This window comes from Hirundo rustica, chromosome 6 (genome assembly GCF_015227805.2).
Source record: "Hirundo rustica isolate bHirRus1 chromosome 6, bHirRus1.pri.v3, whole genome shotgun sequence".
NCBI lineage: Eukaryota > Metazoa > Chordata > Aves > Passeriformes > Hirundinidae > Hirundo > Hirundo rustica.
In genome coordinates this window covers 38,677,563-38,693,187 of record NC_053455.1, presented here as the reverse complement: position 1 = coordinate 38,693,187, position 15,625 = coordinate 38,677,563, and the positions used below count along the sequence as shown (strand labels likewise).

The 15,625-nt window shown below is 40.8% G+C and overlaps 1 protein-coding gene across 3 annotated transcripts in view; it reads right to left on the bottom strand.

The window, feature by feature from the left end:
• LOC120754461 (transmembrane protein 263-like) overlaps positions 1-14,860 on the bottom strand; it is a 203,779-nt gene extending 188,919 nt beyond the window's left edge. The window contains exons 1-2 of one of the 3 annotated variants that reach the window (XM_040068034.1): positions 14,731-14,860; positions 986-1,076 (exon numbers count right to left, since the gene is read on the bottom strand). In XM_040068034.1, the coding sequence (XP_039923968.1) occupies positions 986-1,076; positions 14,731-14,736 (97 nt within the window). In that variant the 5' untranslated portion in view covers positions 14,737-14,860. Of the gene's footprint in view, positions 1-985; positions 1,077-10,781; positions 11,112-14,730 lie in introns of those variants that run through there. The other 2 variants (XM_040068031.1, XM_040068030.1) reach the window with 2 other exon arrangements.
• Between the last annotated feature and the right edge of the window lie 765 nt (positions 14,861-15,625).

The window sequence follows — 15,625 nt, the reverse complement described above, 5'->3', positions numbered from 1 at the left end:
AAGGGACAGGAACAGCAACTTCCTAAAACCATCCACTTGGTTCATAGTCCCGTTAAGAATGGCTGTCAGTAGAAATGCTGTATCAGCATCTTTTTCTCTTAAAGGAAAAATATAAAACACATTTATGTTTCCCAGAGACATGTCATAGTATTCTAACAGTAAGTTGCTAAGAATCTCAGCACTTTCTGGGTTGTTTAAGCCATCCACAATGATTTTGAGTGATTGTGTTTTAGGAGCAACTGAACTGAAGACAAAGCTCAGGATGTATCATCACTTGTGGCAACCTTAGTAGCTCCTGTTCAAAAGAAAGCAACACCCATTTTGCTGTGTATATACAATGCCTGTGACTTTTGCACAGTGGGAAAAAATCTGTTTCCTGTATAAATCCAGGGCATGTCATTGCAAACAAGGTTTTTAATTAAAATTGGCACTTTTGAGCCTCCTGCTGACGGACAGCATCTCATTGCCTTTTCCTCAGATGGCTAAACTGGCCTCCAAGAGAGACGGTGAAAAGAAACAAAATCAGTTGAATACCTAACTTTGACAAGTCCCTGCTGGGGGCAATTTCAATAGCAGGATGCTGCAGAGAGAGGTAAAGAGAGAAAAGAGGACTACTTAGGAAGTCTCCCCTGATGAAGACTCAAAACATCACAAACAAGACAGTAGAGGAAGCATTTTATTCCTAAGCCTGAAGACAGCATGATCAAGCAGGACAATTTTAATCAGAAGGCATATTGTTAAAGAGAATGCAGCACTATAATCTGCACCTCAGTGGGTAAAGCTTTTTTTCAAATGCAAAAGAAGGCTTAGGGGCTGGTAGATCTCTGGCAAGGAGGCTGGCTAAACTGTCAGCTCTGACAAAGCTTTATCCCTCTCAGAAAACAGGCAGATAGAGGCTCAAGCCAGACAGATAAATCAGACTTCTTGGCCAGAACATTTTCCTCAATTGATTGCAAAGAGTTTCTATTGACTGCCAGCACTGTACCTTCGGGAGGCTCTTCCCGCAGATGAGGAGGCAATTCTTCACTTGTAGTCTCAGTTTCATCATCCACCATCTGTGTTTCTAAGCTAGGGCCCTGCAGAACAAAACAGGAAAAGCAGGTAAATTGCAGAAAGATCAGGCAGGAACCACAAAAAGGGTTACAGGACTAGAGAATATGCCAGACAGTAAGACACAAGGAGTTCACTTCAGCTGATGAAAAAGAAAGCTGCTGGGAGATTTGTTTGCAGTCAAACTACAGAAAGGGGAAAGTTGTTAAAAAAAATAAAATAAAAAAGACTTTTCAAGATAGCATGCAAAGTTACAAGGGTCTTAGCTGACTGAAGATGAGAAAATGAACAGTGAAGCACAATTTCTAAATTACTATTTCCAAACACATAATGCACTAATAAATTAAAATTAGCATTTATCAAGGCTAGCAGCTGATCAACCATCAACTAGAATTTTCAGGAACCCACCCCCCCTTATCTTTGTCTTATCAAGACTAGATTGTGAAATGCCACTTTTTTTCCAAAGGAAAACAAAGCAAACTGGTTTACAATGTTCTAACCTATGCAGGTCCATTGACCATGGAGCTTTCCCCTACAAGCCCAAGACACCCATTTGTGCCTCCAAGTGTAATATGCCAAACTAAGCATTTCTGAAAAACTACTGGACTACCCTCCCAGGTTTTGCATTTCCCTGTTCCAGCCTTCTTGATCCTGTAAGAGCCTGCAATGTTACTGCTGCAAGAACATGAGCAGAGTTAAAAGATCTGCAGCTGAACTCACTTTACACACAAAGTATTTTCATGACATGCGAAGCTATAAAAGTGTAGTTGCCTTTTCAGTTTCAAACTATCATTGGAAAAACCCCACCATCATCTTCCCCCTAACGTACCATTTTTTTTAAGTAACAGCAGAGTAAACACGAGGCATAGCTAGAGGACTCTTTTTAAAAAAACCCTAATTTTCTTTGCAATGTTAGTACAGTGAACAGTGAAATAAATTTAGCAGTCATTAGGAAATGAAGCTTTTGTGCACTTTGAAAACATGACTGGGTTTGTAGTCTGAACTATCTGAAAATGTGTACTAACACACACAGCTGGAATGTTAGAGAAATACAGCTGGTACATTAACAGCTTGCAAAATGTTACTATTTGAACTCGGGGATGGGGGCAAAAAAAAAAAAGTACCACCATGCTTTTCAGATGTTTTACAGCAGGGAAAGCAGAGACCATCCAGGTGAAATGTACAGGTCTACTGTGATGATGTCAGGGTCACAATCCAGATTTCTCCCATCCATGACTATGCAAGTTTTACCTAAGCTATTTACCTATTTCTCCTCAGTTAAAAACACCCAGCATCAACATTGCCCAGCTTCGGTCAGTGGATAGTTCAAACATTAAGTCATGGCTTGCAGTAGCTATCACAGAAAGGAGAAATAAAGCATTTACCACATGGCACAGATGAGAAAGTAGTAAGGTGCCCCAGCCCAATTAAAAAAAAAATAAAAATAAACCCAGGAGTCAGTAATCAACATCAAGATCTAACCATCTCCTCACTTCAGCTAAATAATGCAATCCAGATTTTAAGAGCATGTAAACAATGCTGGGTAAGAGCAATAAATTGTATATCAATATGTTGGAGTAAGTTTCTACATCAACCACAGGCAATATATGAATTTAGACTTCTTTCCCATTCATCAGTGCCACAGAGAGAAAAGAAAAAGGGAAGATGAGGCTATAGGAGTATACCAGCTCAGAAGATTTATTTTTCATATAAGCCATGTAGACATGTTACATATGAGGCACCAATATGTGCCTTGGAAACATAGTGAACCACAGCTATGGAACTCCTAAACTAGAAGGGGTCTTGAATGTGAATCCATTGCCTGTACTTTCTGGTTTACAACAACAAAATTATTTTAATTTTTTAAAACAAGTATGAGCCATCTTCACATACTAGCTATATGCTGCCCAAGGAGACAATCCAAGTTCCAGGGGCTATGGAAAAGCATTATTTTCCCTTCTTCCAAACAGTCAGTAGTCTCAGTTTCCTACAATATAAACCTGCTCAGTAGCTTCTCCCAATGACATATAAGTGGCGTTCCTTTGGGATACAGTTGTTGTCATCTACATAAACACAAAGAGGATGCAAAACACTATCAAAAGTGAGTGGTGGCATTATGTTTTTTTCTTCCTCATACATGAACTACTTACTGATTGTTATTCACTAGCAACACAGCACTCCAGTTTGGCGGTTATCACTGACAACACTTAATCCAAAACAAAGATTTATCTTAGTTAAAGTTCAGCCTTGTACCTAAGCTAGTATTAACAAATTCAGCTACAAGAAAAACAGAGCCCATTACAGACCACTGTGAAGTCCGTAGATGAGACACTGTTTGCCATCACCTATTTCCCTCCAATTCAAAACTTTTAACACTTGCTACTGGAATACTACAGAAGAAAAATGCTCAATCCAAGACTACTACTTCTACAGAACATGCTGCTTATCTAACAGAAATGATCATAATTTGTGAGAATTCTTTTTCACTACTCAAAACCACTTAATCATAACACAGGATATTTTAACTGTATTTGGCATACATTTCCTGTATGGTTTTGAGAATTGCTCCCCCCATCAAAAAAAAAAAAAAAAAAAACAAAAACAAAAACAAAAACAAAAAAAAAAAAAAAAAAACACCCACAACAACAACAAAAAAAAACCCCACACCAACCCACCCAACAAACAAACAAACCCCACAAAACAATTTACATTTTTTTTCTCAATTTAATGTTAAAAAGGAAAACAGTCTAAACTGAAGCATGGACATGACAAGTAATCACCAATTTAAAGTTTGTCAAGAATTGTTTTGCAAGAAACTATGAAATCTTGAGATTTCCTAGTTCCTAAAATGAAGTTAGAAATTTTTTTTTTACAGAAAAACTCCAGTTTTTACCTCACTGATGTCTTATCACAATACACATTCACCTATGATACAGGGAGCTTCTAAAAGTAGTCTTGTAAACATAGTTTACCAGACTTCAGGGTGTCTAATCACTGAGAGGCCAGTGAGTAAGTGTACATAGTTTGGTACTGAGATTCACTAATGAAAATGTAAAATGGTTAACACTAGATGAAATTCCGTGTTCTCATATGCAAATCTAGAAGTAATATTTAAGGCCCAACCACTGACAGATGTTGTTAACAAAATTACAAATAGTGCTTTTTTTCTTGTATTAGCATGCCTATTGCTTTTTTAGTTATATCTGCTGAGCTCAAATCGCTGGGCCTGCTGCAAACTTGGTAATCAACATTTACCTTACCTAAAGCAGTCAGCCACAAAAAAAAAAAAAAAAAAAAAAAAAAAAAAAAAAAAAAAAAAAAAGTCATCCTGGAAATTATCATCTGAGAAGGTTTGTAACTATGCAACTATGCTAAGGTTGAGTCCAACAGCTTTGTCTCAACCTTTCTTTTTACACTATCATTTCAAGAATGAGGTATCAGTTACATCTCTTTTCATTCTTAAGGATCCATGACAGACAAGTAGGGGAATGGGATGCACATCGCTGTGTAAGTTATTGGCTTGCAGGTTCTATAATAATATCCCAGAGCTGCAGCGGTGGCAGAAGGAAAATACACAGATTGCTTCTGCTTTGGCACTCCCTCAGGAGCATCTAGGATGCAGGAAGATGTATCAACAGTTCAGAAACAGCAGATATTACTGTACAATATTTTTTCAATTATTTGGGGTTTGTATAGCTAGCTTCTTAAACTGGGAATGAGATTCCATTCCTCACTAGAACCACTGGAGAAGCACAAACTTAAATAGGTATCATTACAGAAAGTGAGGTTATAGCACAGAGCCTAAGAACATATAACTAAGAAAAACCTCCTTGCTCTTCAAAGACAGTCCCTGCCCTCAATAAGCAAGCACTTCACACAATTCCTTGATGAGTACTTGACTATGAGCACTATTAAGACTTAGTGGCAATTTTTCTGTCATATTTTAACACAATCTCCAAGCTGAACAAGTAAACGCAAGCAGAGGCAACGCCCACCCTTCCAAAATGAAGTTATAGATGTGTGATTTCAAGGTAGCTTACTCTGTCCCTGTCAACAGTTTCAATGAACTCTTGAGGAAGCTGAAAAGCTTTGTACAAACTCAGCAAATAATAAATATCAAGAGAAAAATCCTATAGGAATTCTCACAGAAACTGCCTGAGAAACATACAATCCCCGTGTTCTGATCACACTGCATCACTGCTGACCTTACCATCCAGTTTAACCCAAATGTTATGGACTGCTGTGATGCAGCAAATTAGTGGTTGCAGATTTATAATGTGTTTCATAGAAGGCTATGTATTGTGGATAGAGAGGACTGCCAGTACTGAACTAAACAAGTGTCACAAACTGCATACAAGCATTTCAGAGTATACCTCATGCTCTTCCACAGGATTCAATATTTTGAGGATAATTCTGACCAGAACTTTAGCTCTATGCTCAGATGTCCAGTATACTTCAAGACTGTTCATTTTACAAATGCTGTAGTAAATGCATGCACGACAGAAAACAAGTTCCTATCCAGTTAGGGTCAGCATTTTCCACAAAGTACAGAGCTATGTTTATGACACTGAAACCAAGAGCTCCATTTATCACCACATTTGTACTAACATGATATCACAGCGTGATCAATCACAAAAAGAACCATACTATCTCAACAGAGTAAGAAGTACTCAAATTACAGAGTGCAGGAGCAATCCTAACATCAAGTGATCAGTGTCAGCTCATTTTGCTCGTGAGTCAATACCAACATGAGACTGTCACTTCAAGTGCCCCAATATGGCTCATCCTTCTAAAGAGTCCCTACAGGCCATCTTGAAGCAACCAAAAAATCCTACCTGCACCACCGCCACTTTTAGGCCTTTCAGACTCTACTTTTGTACTTAGCATTACATTAACTATAATCTTAAACTGACATCTGTCAATTGACTGTTCACTGAGTCAGGAATTCATTTTGCCAATGCGTAATAAAACACAAAACTCAAAAACAAAGTCCATAAAGGGCAACAATGAGGTAGGGCAATCAAATAAAAAAAAAAATCCTGTGAAAAATTATTAATGAAATTGAACAAGTTTGGGACAAATAACTTCAAATTTCCTTCAAAGAACCACGTATCTTACAATTCTGCTCCTTCTCACCATTCTCAGCTCACAAAAGACAAAAAGTATTTTTTAAATCCCCTACCATAAGCAGAACCAGAAGGAAATACACCATGTAAATACTCTTCTCCATTATACTCAGACCTACAAGTAATCTTTTCTCTCTTTCATAACACAAGCTGGAGGAATCTAAAGCTCATAGTCATGGATTCAGCAGCAGTCTGCTATCTCAGTTCTGAGACTACACTTTGGAAATAATTCTAAAATCTGCAGCTTTAGCTACTACTTTCCCTGTGCATTTTCAAGTGAATATGGTATTTATTTCCTGATCTAAACTTCCATATTTCCATTCTTGCTTCTAGACACTTGATTCCAGTTTCCCCTTTCTGTCATTATTCTTCATTCATTCACATTCTGGACTTGAGCCTAGAATCTTACTTCTTCCACTGTAAGGAACGGCCTCATTCCTCCGAAAGCCTCTCCTTAAGAGCCCAGAAGGTCAGACTTTCTTCTTTCTATGCAAATCCTCAACTGCCAGCATAAATCACATGCCCTCTGTCCTGCCTAACAGTGACTTTCAGACCTGGTATTCCATGTAGGCACAATTCCAATAAAGCAATTAAGCAGAGGAAAATTCATGGCAGCCCAGGCTTCACACCTCCACGTCTGTGATTTCACTTGTAAGCTCCCCACCACAGGTCCAACACCTTTTTTATACAGTCTCAAACATATGTCAACTGCTAATCATAAAGGTCAGATGCACCCCTGAAGAATGACAAGATTCAGTGGGTCAGTGCAAAGGAACAAGTGAAGTAATCCCCAAACACAGGACAGTTTGTTAAGTGCTTCAGGACGCTAAAGTATCCCAGTGAAAGCACTGGCTATTTATGTATCAGGTTTAAAGAATACTTATCTCAAATTCACAAGACTAAAACACACAGTTTCCTGCAGTTAGCATATCTTACCCGTTCCTAACACCACAAAACAAAATGCCAGCCCTTTTCACCCCAACTTCACTTTCTCCAAATGCATGAGAGATGATACTTGTTATGACTGGGCTGAATGCTTGCAGATGCCAAAGGGCCTGTCAGAGCCCTAATAATGAAGCTGACCTTCACCAGGCTTTCCTAAAAGGACATAATTAATGACACTTAATTTGGGATATCTCCTCTATCCAGTCACTGTTACAAAGTTTCTCAGAACTTATTGTTGGTATTTCATGTTTAAACAAATTAAATTGTTCCATCTTCCATATCTGAAAATTGTTTGTGGCTCACAACGCCCTTTCTGCTTTTAACACAATGTCTCAATTCCTACAGAAAAAAAAAGGAGGCTACTGTTTAAAGAAAAACAAAAATTAAACAACCAACCTGTGTAGTTTCAACACGAAGACAGCCTTTTCCAGGGAGCTGAGGACCTACAGGTACTTCAGCTGAAGCACACAACCACCCAACCATCTCCTTATTCTCTGCTGCTCAGATAACCATGCTCAGACACTGGAAACAAGTTTAAAACTATCCCTGTACTTTTGTTAGGCAGTTCACAGCCGCAGCTTCTACTTCAGCAAGGAATTCTCAGCACACTAAGGAATTGAGACTTTAATTTAAAGTTTTCTAAATGCAATAGGAACATTCTATTGAATCTGCCATCATTATTGATTGCTCACCCACATATTTGGGATTTCCAATGTCAAAAAATTCCTGCAAAGGGAATAAAATTGATCTGCAACCATAAGCTTTTTTTTTTTATTTCCTCTATGTTTAAGAAAGCCTCTTGATGGATGCCTTGCTTTTAATTTTGCAAAACAAAGTCCACTTATAATGAGAGCTTCTGTGCCAGGTTTCAGCCCAAGGGGAATTTGAGTTGCAGTTATAAATCCCCTGGAGCACTAAAGGAAAGTACAGAAATAGAAACACCGAGGGTGACAGCAGTGTAAAATTGTAGCACTTTGTTCAAATATGCTGTAACAAAGACTAGAAAAGTTGCTTCGATTACTCACTCTCTTCTGAATTTGGACAAACGCATTAGGGAGGCTACAATTTTAACACTTAATTTTGTCTTGACGACAGGACTGGTGGAGAGAGGCAACGAGAGCAAGATTTAATGTTGCACATGCCAAGTCACGATTGAGTTCTACTGTTCTCAGCAGAACAGTCAAATCCTATTTTTACAGCAATAAAACCACTTTGTACTGTCAGTAATCCAAATTAGGGTTTATTTGGCATAAATAAATTTTCAAGAGTACCAATGACACCACAGTCTATTCTCCATTCAGCAAGCCAGTAAACTGATGGTTTACACTTTTCATGTTTATGTCTTATATGGGGTGGATAATACCATGTGTAGAACAAACAGCCAATACAATCTGCTCAGTGGTAGATCAGATAGCTCTGGATCTTGAATTAATTATTGTATTGAATTTTGCCTTGATTGACCATTTATTTTCCATCTGGATTTTACCTACTAAATCAATGCTAGCACAGAAAGAATGTAAGAGTGGTTTTCAAAAACCAAACCAAGCAAACCACATTTCATTTGATCATGTACTGACAGGGCCCAAAGAGAATAACTAACATACTATGCTAGTAAATGTACTTTTCCAGCTTGGAAACATACTGTAAATGTACTTTTCCAGCTTGGTCCTTGACAGACAACCTAGTGATTAATGCCAGTTTTACTCTGACTAACGAAATGAGATAATGCACCCTACAGAAAGAATAGTGTCCATTTTCCTAACAAGATGTGGAAGTATCACTCTAGGGAGCTGCAGACAGCATGAGAAATTTGTCTGAAAAACAAAAAAGTCATTAAGATTTTCTCAACCATGTTAGAGACTTATAATGTAATACCCCTTTCACTATCCTCAGTAGGGTGATAATAAAAAAGAGGAAAAAAAGGGGGGAAGAAAAAAAACTCATGGAAAGATGCATTAAGCAGTATTCTATAACTATGGCTTCATATAACTCAATTTCTATGCATTTATTTCCTTAAAAGTGCACTACTACTGTTTTAGCTTTAATGAGCTGAAATTTAAGTAATTTTTGAGGGCTTTTACAGCTACAATAACAGAATTTTTACAGTAAGACCTGAATCCAAAGTACATAAGCATATACACAGCTTGAAAAATATGAGCATTCTCCCCAAAAAGAGTCACGAGACATCACTGCAAGAGTTTGAAACACAAGTCATTTTGCCAAAAATCTTAATTTCCTTTCTAAAAATCCAATGAAAAAAGAAAAAAAAAAAAAAGCTGAAAATCCATTTAAAGTTAAAAAGTTGTTTCAAAAATCCCCAAAAGTAATTTTAGATGCTAGATATTGAGGAGAAATATAAAATATTTTATTCAGGATAGAACTTATTCCTGTGTCCTTATTTCATTAGAAATGTCGAAATGGAGTCTCTACATTTGGGAATTAGCTAGGAGATTGCAGTATGATGTATTTATCACACAACTTTTAAATTGATTTTGTTGATGGCTAGGTAGTTAAATATTTCCTTCCTTACAAACAAGTTTTGAACTCACATCAGAGCTTTTCAAGATCAGTGTTGCTTGTCATTCCATGCAATTACTGTAGCACTTTAAAGAAGTAACACTTCAGATATTTACTAACTCTACAGAACAAAAGCTACATCTTTTGTTACTGTTAAGCCCTTCAATTTCACACCTAGTCTGCACAGTCAAAACTTGACTGCCAGAAGCACTGCCAGCAGTAACTTCCCTTTTATTTCAGGCTCCATAGAGACCTCTTTTTCTCCCAAACCCACACCAAGGAGTAGTAAATAAGATCACAACTCGTTGCATACAAGATTCAAACCAGAGTTACTATACTCACAACCAAACAGCCACTGGAAAAAAAGAACACTTGATCACTATGAACACAAGTAACACACAAGAATTCATTCAGGAAGCAATAGCTTTTGGCCACTGCTGCCTTTTATTTTTGAAGATCTGTGAGGTGCAAAGGTTCTCCCTTCAATACGTTTTTAGAATGAATTTTTAGCCCAAAAATTTCACTAGACCTTGAGCAGCTCTGCAGATTTATTAAGACTGTAAGATTTATTAGCACCAGCACAAGCCACTTCTGTGATGCTCACTCAGTTCAATCAGAACATTTCTTTTGAAGAAATTAAGAGCTCTATTATTTGTCCCTTCATCTGTGTAAGAATGTATCTTGCCCAGGACTTTGAAGGTATGTAACCCCCTTCCCATCTCTCTGAAATTCAGCTGAAATATTAGAAAAGAAAACCACTATAAAGTCTGTAAGGCAGTTCAGCAATTAAGAAAAAGTAGATGTGACCAATCACCAGCAAATATTTAAATCAAAATGATCTACAGAATATGTTCTCTGTGATTCTTTTTACTCTATCACTTACATTCACACTCCTCCTGATTCCTAGACCACACTTAGGACTATGTACTAGGAAAAAAAATATTACTGTGTACTCCATGTAAAGCAATACCTCTTGTCTCTTATTTTTATAGGCTGTTCCTCTCCCAAGTACTTTTCATTTCAACTATAAAGAGGCCTGCTAAACAGGATTGGACACATGTAAAAAAAAAAAGTTACATATACAACCCATGACATCCTTAAGGAACAGAGTTGTCTTTTAATACAGGCAAGAAAAATATTTACTTGAGCTTTCCATAAATTTGATACTGCATCTTCAAAAGATCTTGCTGTTGCAACAGCCCTCTTATTAGAGGGTAAAAATGAGCCAAGGCACAGACTTCTTGCTAAATACAACATAAAAAGGGTCCTGGTTTGTTCCTCTTCACAGCTTTGCCATCCTGACTCCAACTATTCCCTGCCTCTGGCTGCAGCAAGCTCCTACTGTAGGTTTCCCTTGCAGCCTCTGACTGCTGGTTATTTCCTGCTGAACTGACTGCAGGAATCAGGTTGCAGATTCCAACTGCAGGCTTTTACCCAGCTAGACTGCAGCTGCAGGTTCCAACAATGGGCTCTAACTGCAGCCCCAGACTAACTTCACAGCAGTGAGTCTCTCTTCTAAGGAGCCTGCTTCATGATTCTCTCCTTCATGCCCCTCAAGGTTCCTCCTCCATGATGATTCTCCTCTTATTACCTAATCCCCTCTTTCATCTCACTCGTCCTCATTGGATACAGCTGTTACTCATCAGGAGCGAGGCTGTATTGGATAATTAACACAGCTGTTGCTTATCACAGGTGGGATTACCTGTATTCCCTTCTCCTACATCTTGCCTTATTCTGATCTCTGAAAATTATCTGTCAACACTCACTATCACAGGCAGTCAGAAAAAGAGAACTATAGTTCACATTCTCTTAAATATAGCTTCACGTTTCTCAAAGTAAAATGCCCCATTTATGACACTTGTCGTATCCCAAATTATGTAACTTAACTGTGAGCACATGCCAAGGCACCACGAGCCCTCATCCTACTTTGAAGAGTCCTTTCAATAAAGAGGAGACCATCTACTTAACTGAAATCCCACCTTGAGCTTGCTTTCACTAACAAGAACTTTGATATGACCTGTCACTCCCAATGCCTTTCATTTCTCTGATTGTGGATTTAGGTTAGACCAGTGACAGCAGCAGTGTTAGAAGCAGTCACCACAGCAGAACCATATCAGGAACTATCCTAATGCCTGAACACACTCGTGCATTCAAGATACAGCATGAAGAGATTCTGTTAGCAGGGGCACAAGAACCTTCTCCAGCGCTGCCTAAGACTTGAGAAATCCAGCATTTAGCCACAAGAGGTTAATACTGGAAAGATACTATGTTGTGGGACAGTAATTAGCAGCTGACTGCGATAGGCAGAGATTTGGTTATGTCCCCACTGCCCCTAGTAAATGGAACTGCCCTCCCCACAGTAGAGACTTGTTACCCAGGCTCCTAATGCAGCCTGAAAAGGTGTATTTCCTTGCCATCAGGATGATCTGTCCTTGAAGGAAAGCAAGCTTTACTGATATATTCAAAAGGTATCACTTATTACTACATACAGAAAAGGTCCACTTCCTGACACAATCTGAGCTGCTTGCCTCTAATTCCTGTCCTTTGAAGCAGGAAAAGGGACTTTAACCAATTTTGTATTTTGCATAGCCTGGAAGGGCCCAGAGGTACCATCCTTCAGCATGGACACAGCTCAAAACACATGGGAACAGAAATAAAGTACACATAAAGTCTACCTTGAACTGAGTCCAGCCTCAACAACATATTTTAAAGCATTGCTTTGCCATGCTACTTTACTTCACTCTACCTTTTCAACAAGATATTTATGTGATCATCTTAAACTACATCAGGCTCTGGTTTCCTCAGCAATAATCAGCATTTGTAATAGATCTGAAAGGATCACTTCTACAGCAGAACTCCTGTAATGCTACCACTTACTTCCCTTTCTTAAGTAGGCAGAGCATTTCAATACACACTAGCATAAACCTGTTTTCTTTTGACTGCTCTGCCTTCTCAGCAACATGCTAACCAGCATCAACCATCTCAACATCAAAACTAATGCTGCTGGAAACACACAAACTCAAATGTATTTCCCAAGATATAACAATAATTAGGGGAGAAATAGACACAATGACTTTAGAAAAGCTTGGTTTTGATGTCTTCCCTGCAATGATCAAAACCTTAAACTTATTTGTTTTAAAGTCACACTGAACTACTCATGAGCAGGCCCATAAAAGGCATTCAGATCCAACTCACACCACACAGACACCTCTTCCTTCCCTTCACTTCTCCTTTCCTCACCCTTTTAAAGGGGTGAAGATACCGCACATTTCAATGCATTCCCCTTGTTAAATGAAAAGGTAATTATCCCCACCCCCAGCCTAAGCCTTTAAATCATGCATCTGCAATGATATTACCTAGAAGAAACTTGAAGCAACTCCTACAGCAAAAGGTGGCACACGTGGAAAGAAACGTGCGCTGAAAGTAATTACCCACTCAGAGAAAAAAAATGAACCCTTTTATACTGAAAAGCTCTACAGTGCTTTTACATGAAAAAATGATTGCTTAAAAGCAAACAAACAACTTCCCCCCCCCAAACACATGCATCTTCCTTGCAGTCAGAACATGATTCCACTCACATCTTGTTCTATTTTGAATGAGCTCATCTTAAATAGCCATGAGCTTTCCCCACTCTAGTGGGGCAAAAAAGAAATTCAGCAGAAGTAATGGGCTTAGCAAGAATAAGCAGCTGTTTACTCTGCATGCAATAAAACAGAAGCTGAAGGAAATCTTTTCAGTTTTGACCTCAAGCTAGATGTACTCTTCAAACAGCACTCCGAGGTTTTTGTTTCACAGTGTAAGTCAACAAATCACCCAAAGCCATAGTGCTGTTTATCAATAACATTCGCAATACATACCTTTTATTATCCTGTGCTAATGGAACTAACGAACATTCTGAGAGAAAGCAAAGAATTACACTTTTTACTATCAGGCTTTGTACAAATGCACAACAAAATATATCAGAGCATAGAAGGAGACGCTCTTTTTACACATACTTATTGCATGTATGCAGAGGCTGCCCCTTTTCTTTCATCCACCAGCTGTGCAGGAATTTATGGCTAAGAGTCCCTGGTGCCCAGATACAACTGTTAACCTCAGTGACTGCCACACACGCGCTTCCCTGAACCCAACACCTGCACAAGCTGATTAACTTCTAACACACTTACTTGACTCAGAGGCTTGGTGGAAGGCCTGAGCCAAATTTCTCCACTGGGATTGGTACAGACCCATACAGTTTCTGCCTCAAAGAGCTTACAACCTACCGAATGCACTTTTTGTTTAATCGCTGGGCAAACTGAGGAGACAGGGAATGCCTGGTGTGCCTCAAGTTTCAGACTGAGTAAATGAGAGAAAACCCCTTCAAAAGTCAGATACCTGAAAATAAAAGAGCTATGGCAACATAAAGTTAAGAAAACGCAATACGACAGCATTGCTGACTCCTAACCAACACAACTGAAGACACAACCTCGCATCTGAGTGTTATATGTTACTAATTCTATGGTCCAGCCAGCCTCAGCACCCACACCAATAGCCGGCTCAGGTTAGACATTCTCTAGCCTAAGTTTTCCACAGCAAACTACGGAGAACGGCGACGCTCTCCCCCGGGCTTAGGGAAGGGCCTGAGAGAGCAGCAGCACAGGTGAGCGCCGGAGCAGCCCCGGCCGCACACCAAGGCACCAACACCACGGCTGTCGGGGAGGGAAAACGCTCACGGGACGCTGTGGATGAGGGAAGATGCCCGGGGAAGAAGGGAAATTTCTCCGTGGAGACACCAGCCTGGAAGGGCAGAGGGCGCAGGCAGCCTTCCCCGGCTCCCACACTACTCCCTTCCCGTCTCAGCGCCGCAGGAAACGATCCGGATTTTAATGGAGAAGGGGGGATCCTTTCTCGGGAGACGGACCCAAGAAGCGACACCACATCGCCCGGCAAGTTGGAAGCTTCTGGAAGTTGTGTGCTTCGTTACGAGCGCGCACGGCTACCACCACCTCCCGCCACCGGTTACCGCCGGGGCCCGGCCCCCGCCCCCCGCAGCCGCCGGGAGCCGCCGCGGCCCAGCCGAACCCCCCGCCCCGGGGACAGCCGCCAGCATCACCTTCATGCCGCGTCTCCCGGAGCACCGCCCGGCGGGGATGGAGGGAGGGCGGGCGGCCGGCGGCTGCGTGCCCGTCTCCCCCGGCGCTGGGGCTCCGGCTCCTCCTGCCCGATGTAAACACACACCGGCGGGCGGGGGGAGGCTGGGCCGGGGGGCAGCGCCATGGCAACCCGGCCGGAAGAGGAAGCGCGGGGGTCAGGGGCGCCATGTTGGCGGGGGGCTCGGGGCTCGCCGTGATGCTGAGGGGGCTCGGAGCCGACACCTCCCAGGGGAGCCAGGGCTCCGCGCAGCCTTCACCCAGACACCTCGCCGGCCCAAGCCGCTGCCTGGCATGGCAGGTGGAGTGCTTTACCTGTAGTAACATACTGGCCTCTTCCAATTTCCAGTGTAAACTGCTGGGGATGCAGCGGGGATTAATTGACTCAGCCGTAAGCCAAACATGGAAGCGGCGTTTGTTTGGCCAAGATGAGGAGCTAGTTCTCCAAGCTCTGCCATCGCTGCAGGCTTGCCGGCATTCACAGAATAAAATAGAATCAGTTAGGTGGGGAAAGCTCTATGAGATCATTGAGTCTCGTAAACACCTCCATGACAGCTAGACCATGGCAGTAAATGCCACATCCAGTCTTAGAACAGCTCCAAGGATGGAGACTCCACCACCACCCTGGTCATTCCATTGCATGTCTAACCACACTTACTGTGAAGACATTCCTCCTAATGTCCAACCTAAGCCTCCCCTAGTGCAGCTTGAGACTATGTCCTCTCGTCTTGTTACCTGGGAGAAAGGACCGACCACCAGCTGGCTACAAGCTCCTTCCAGAAAGTTGTAGAGAGAGGTCACCCCTGAGCCTCCTTTTCCCCGGGCTAAACATCCCATGTCCCTCAGCTGCTCCTCGCA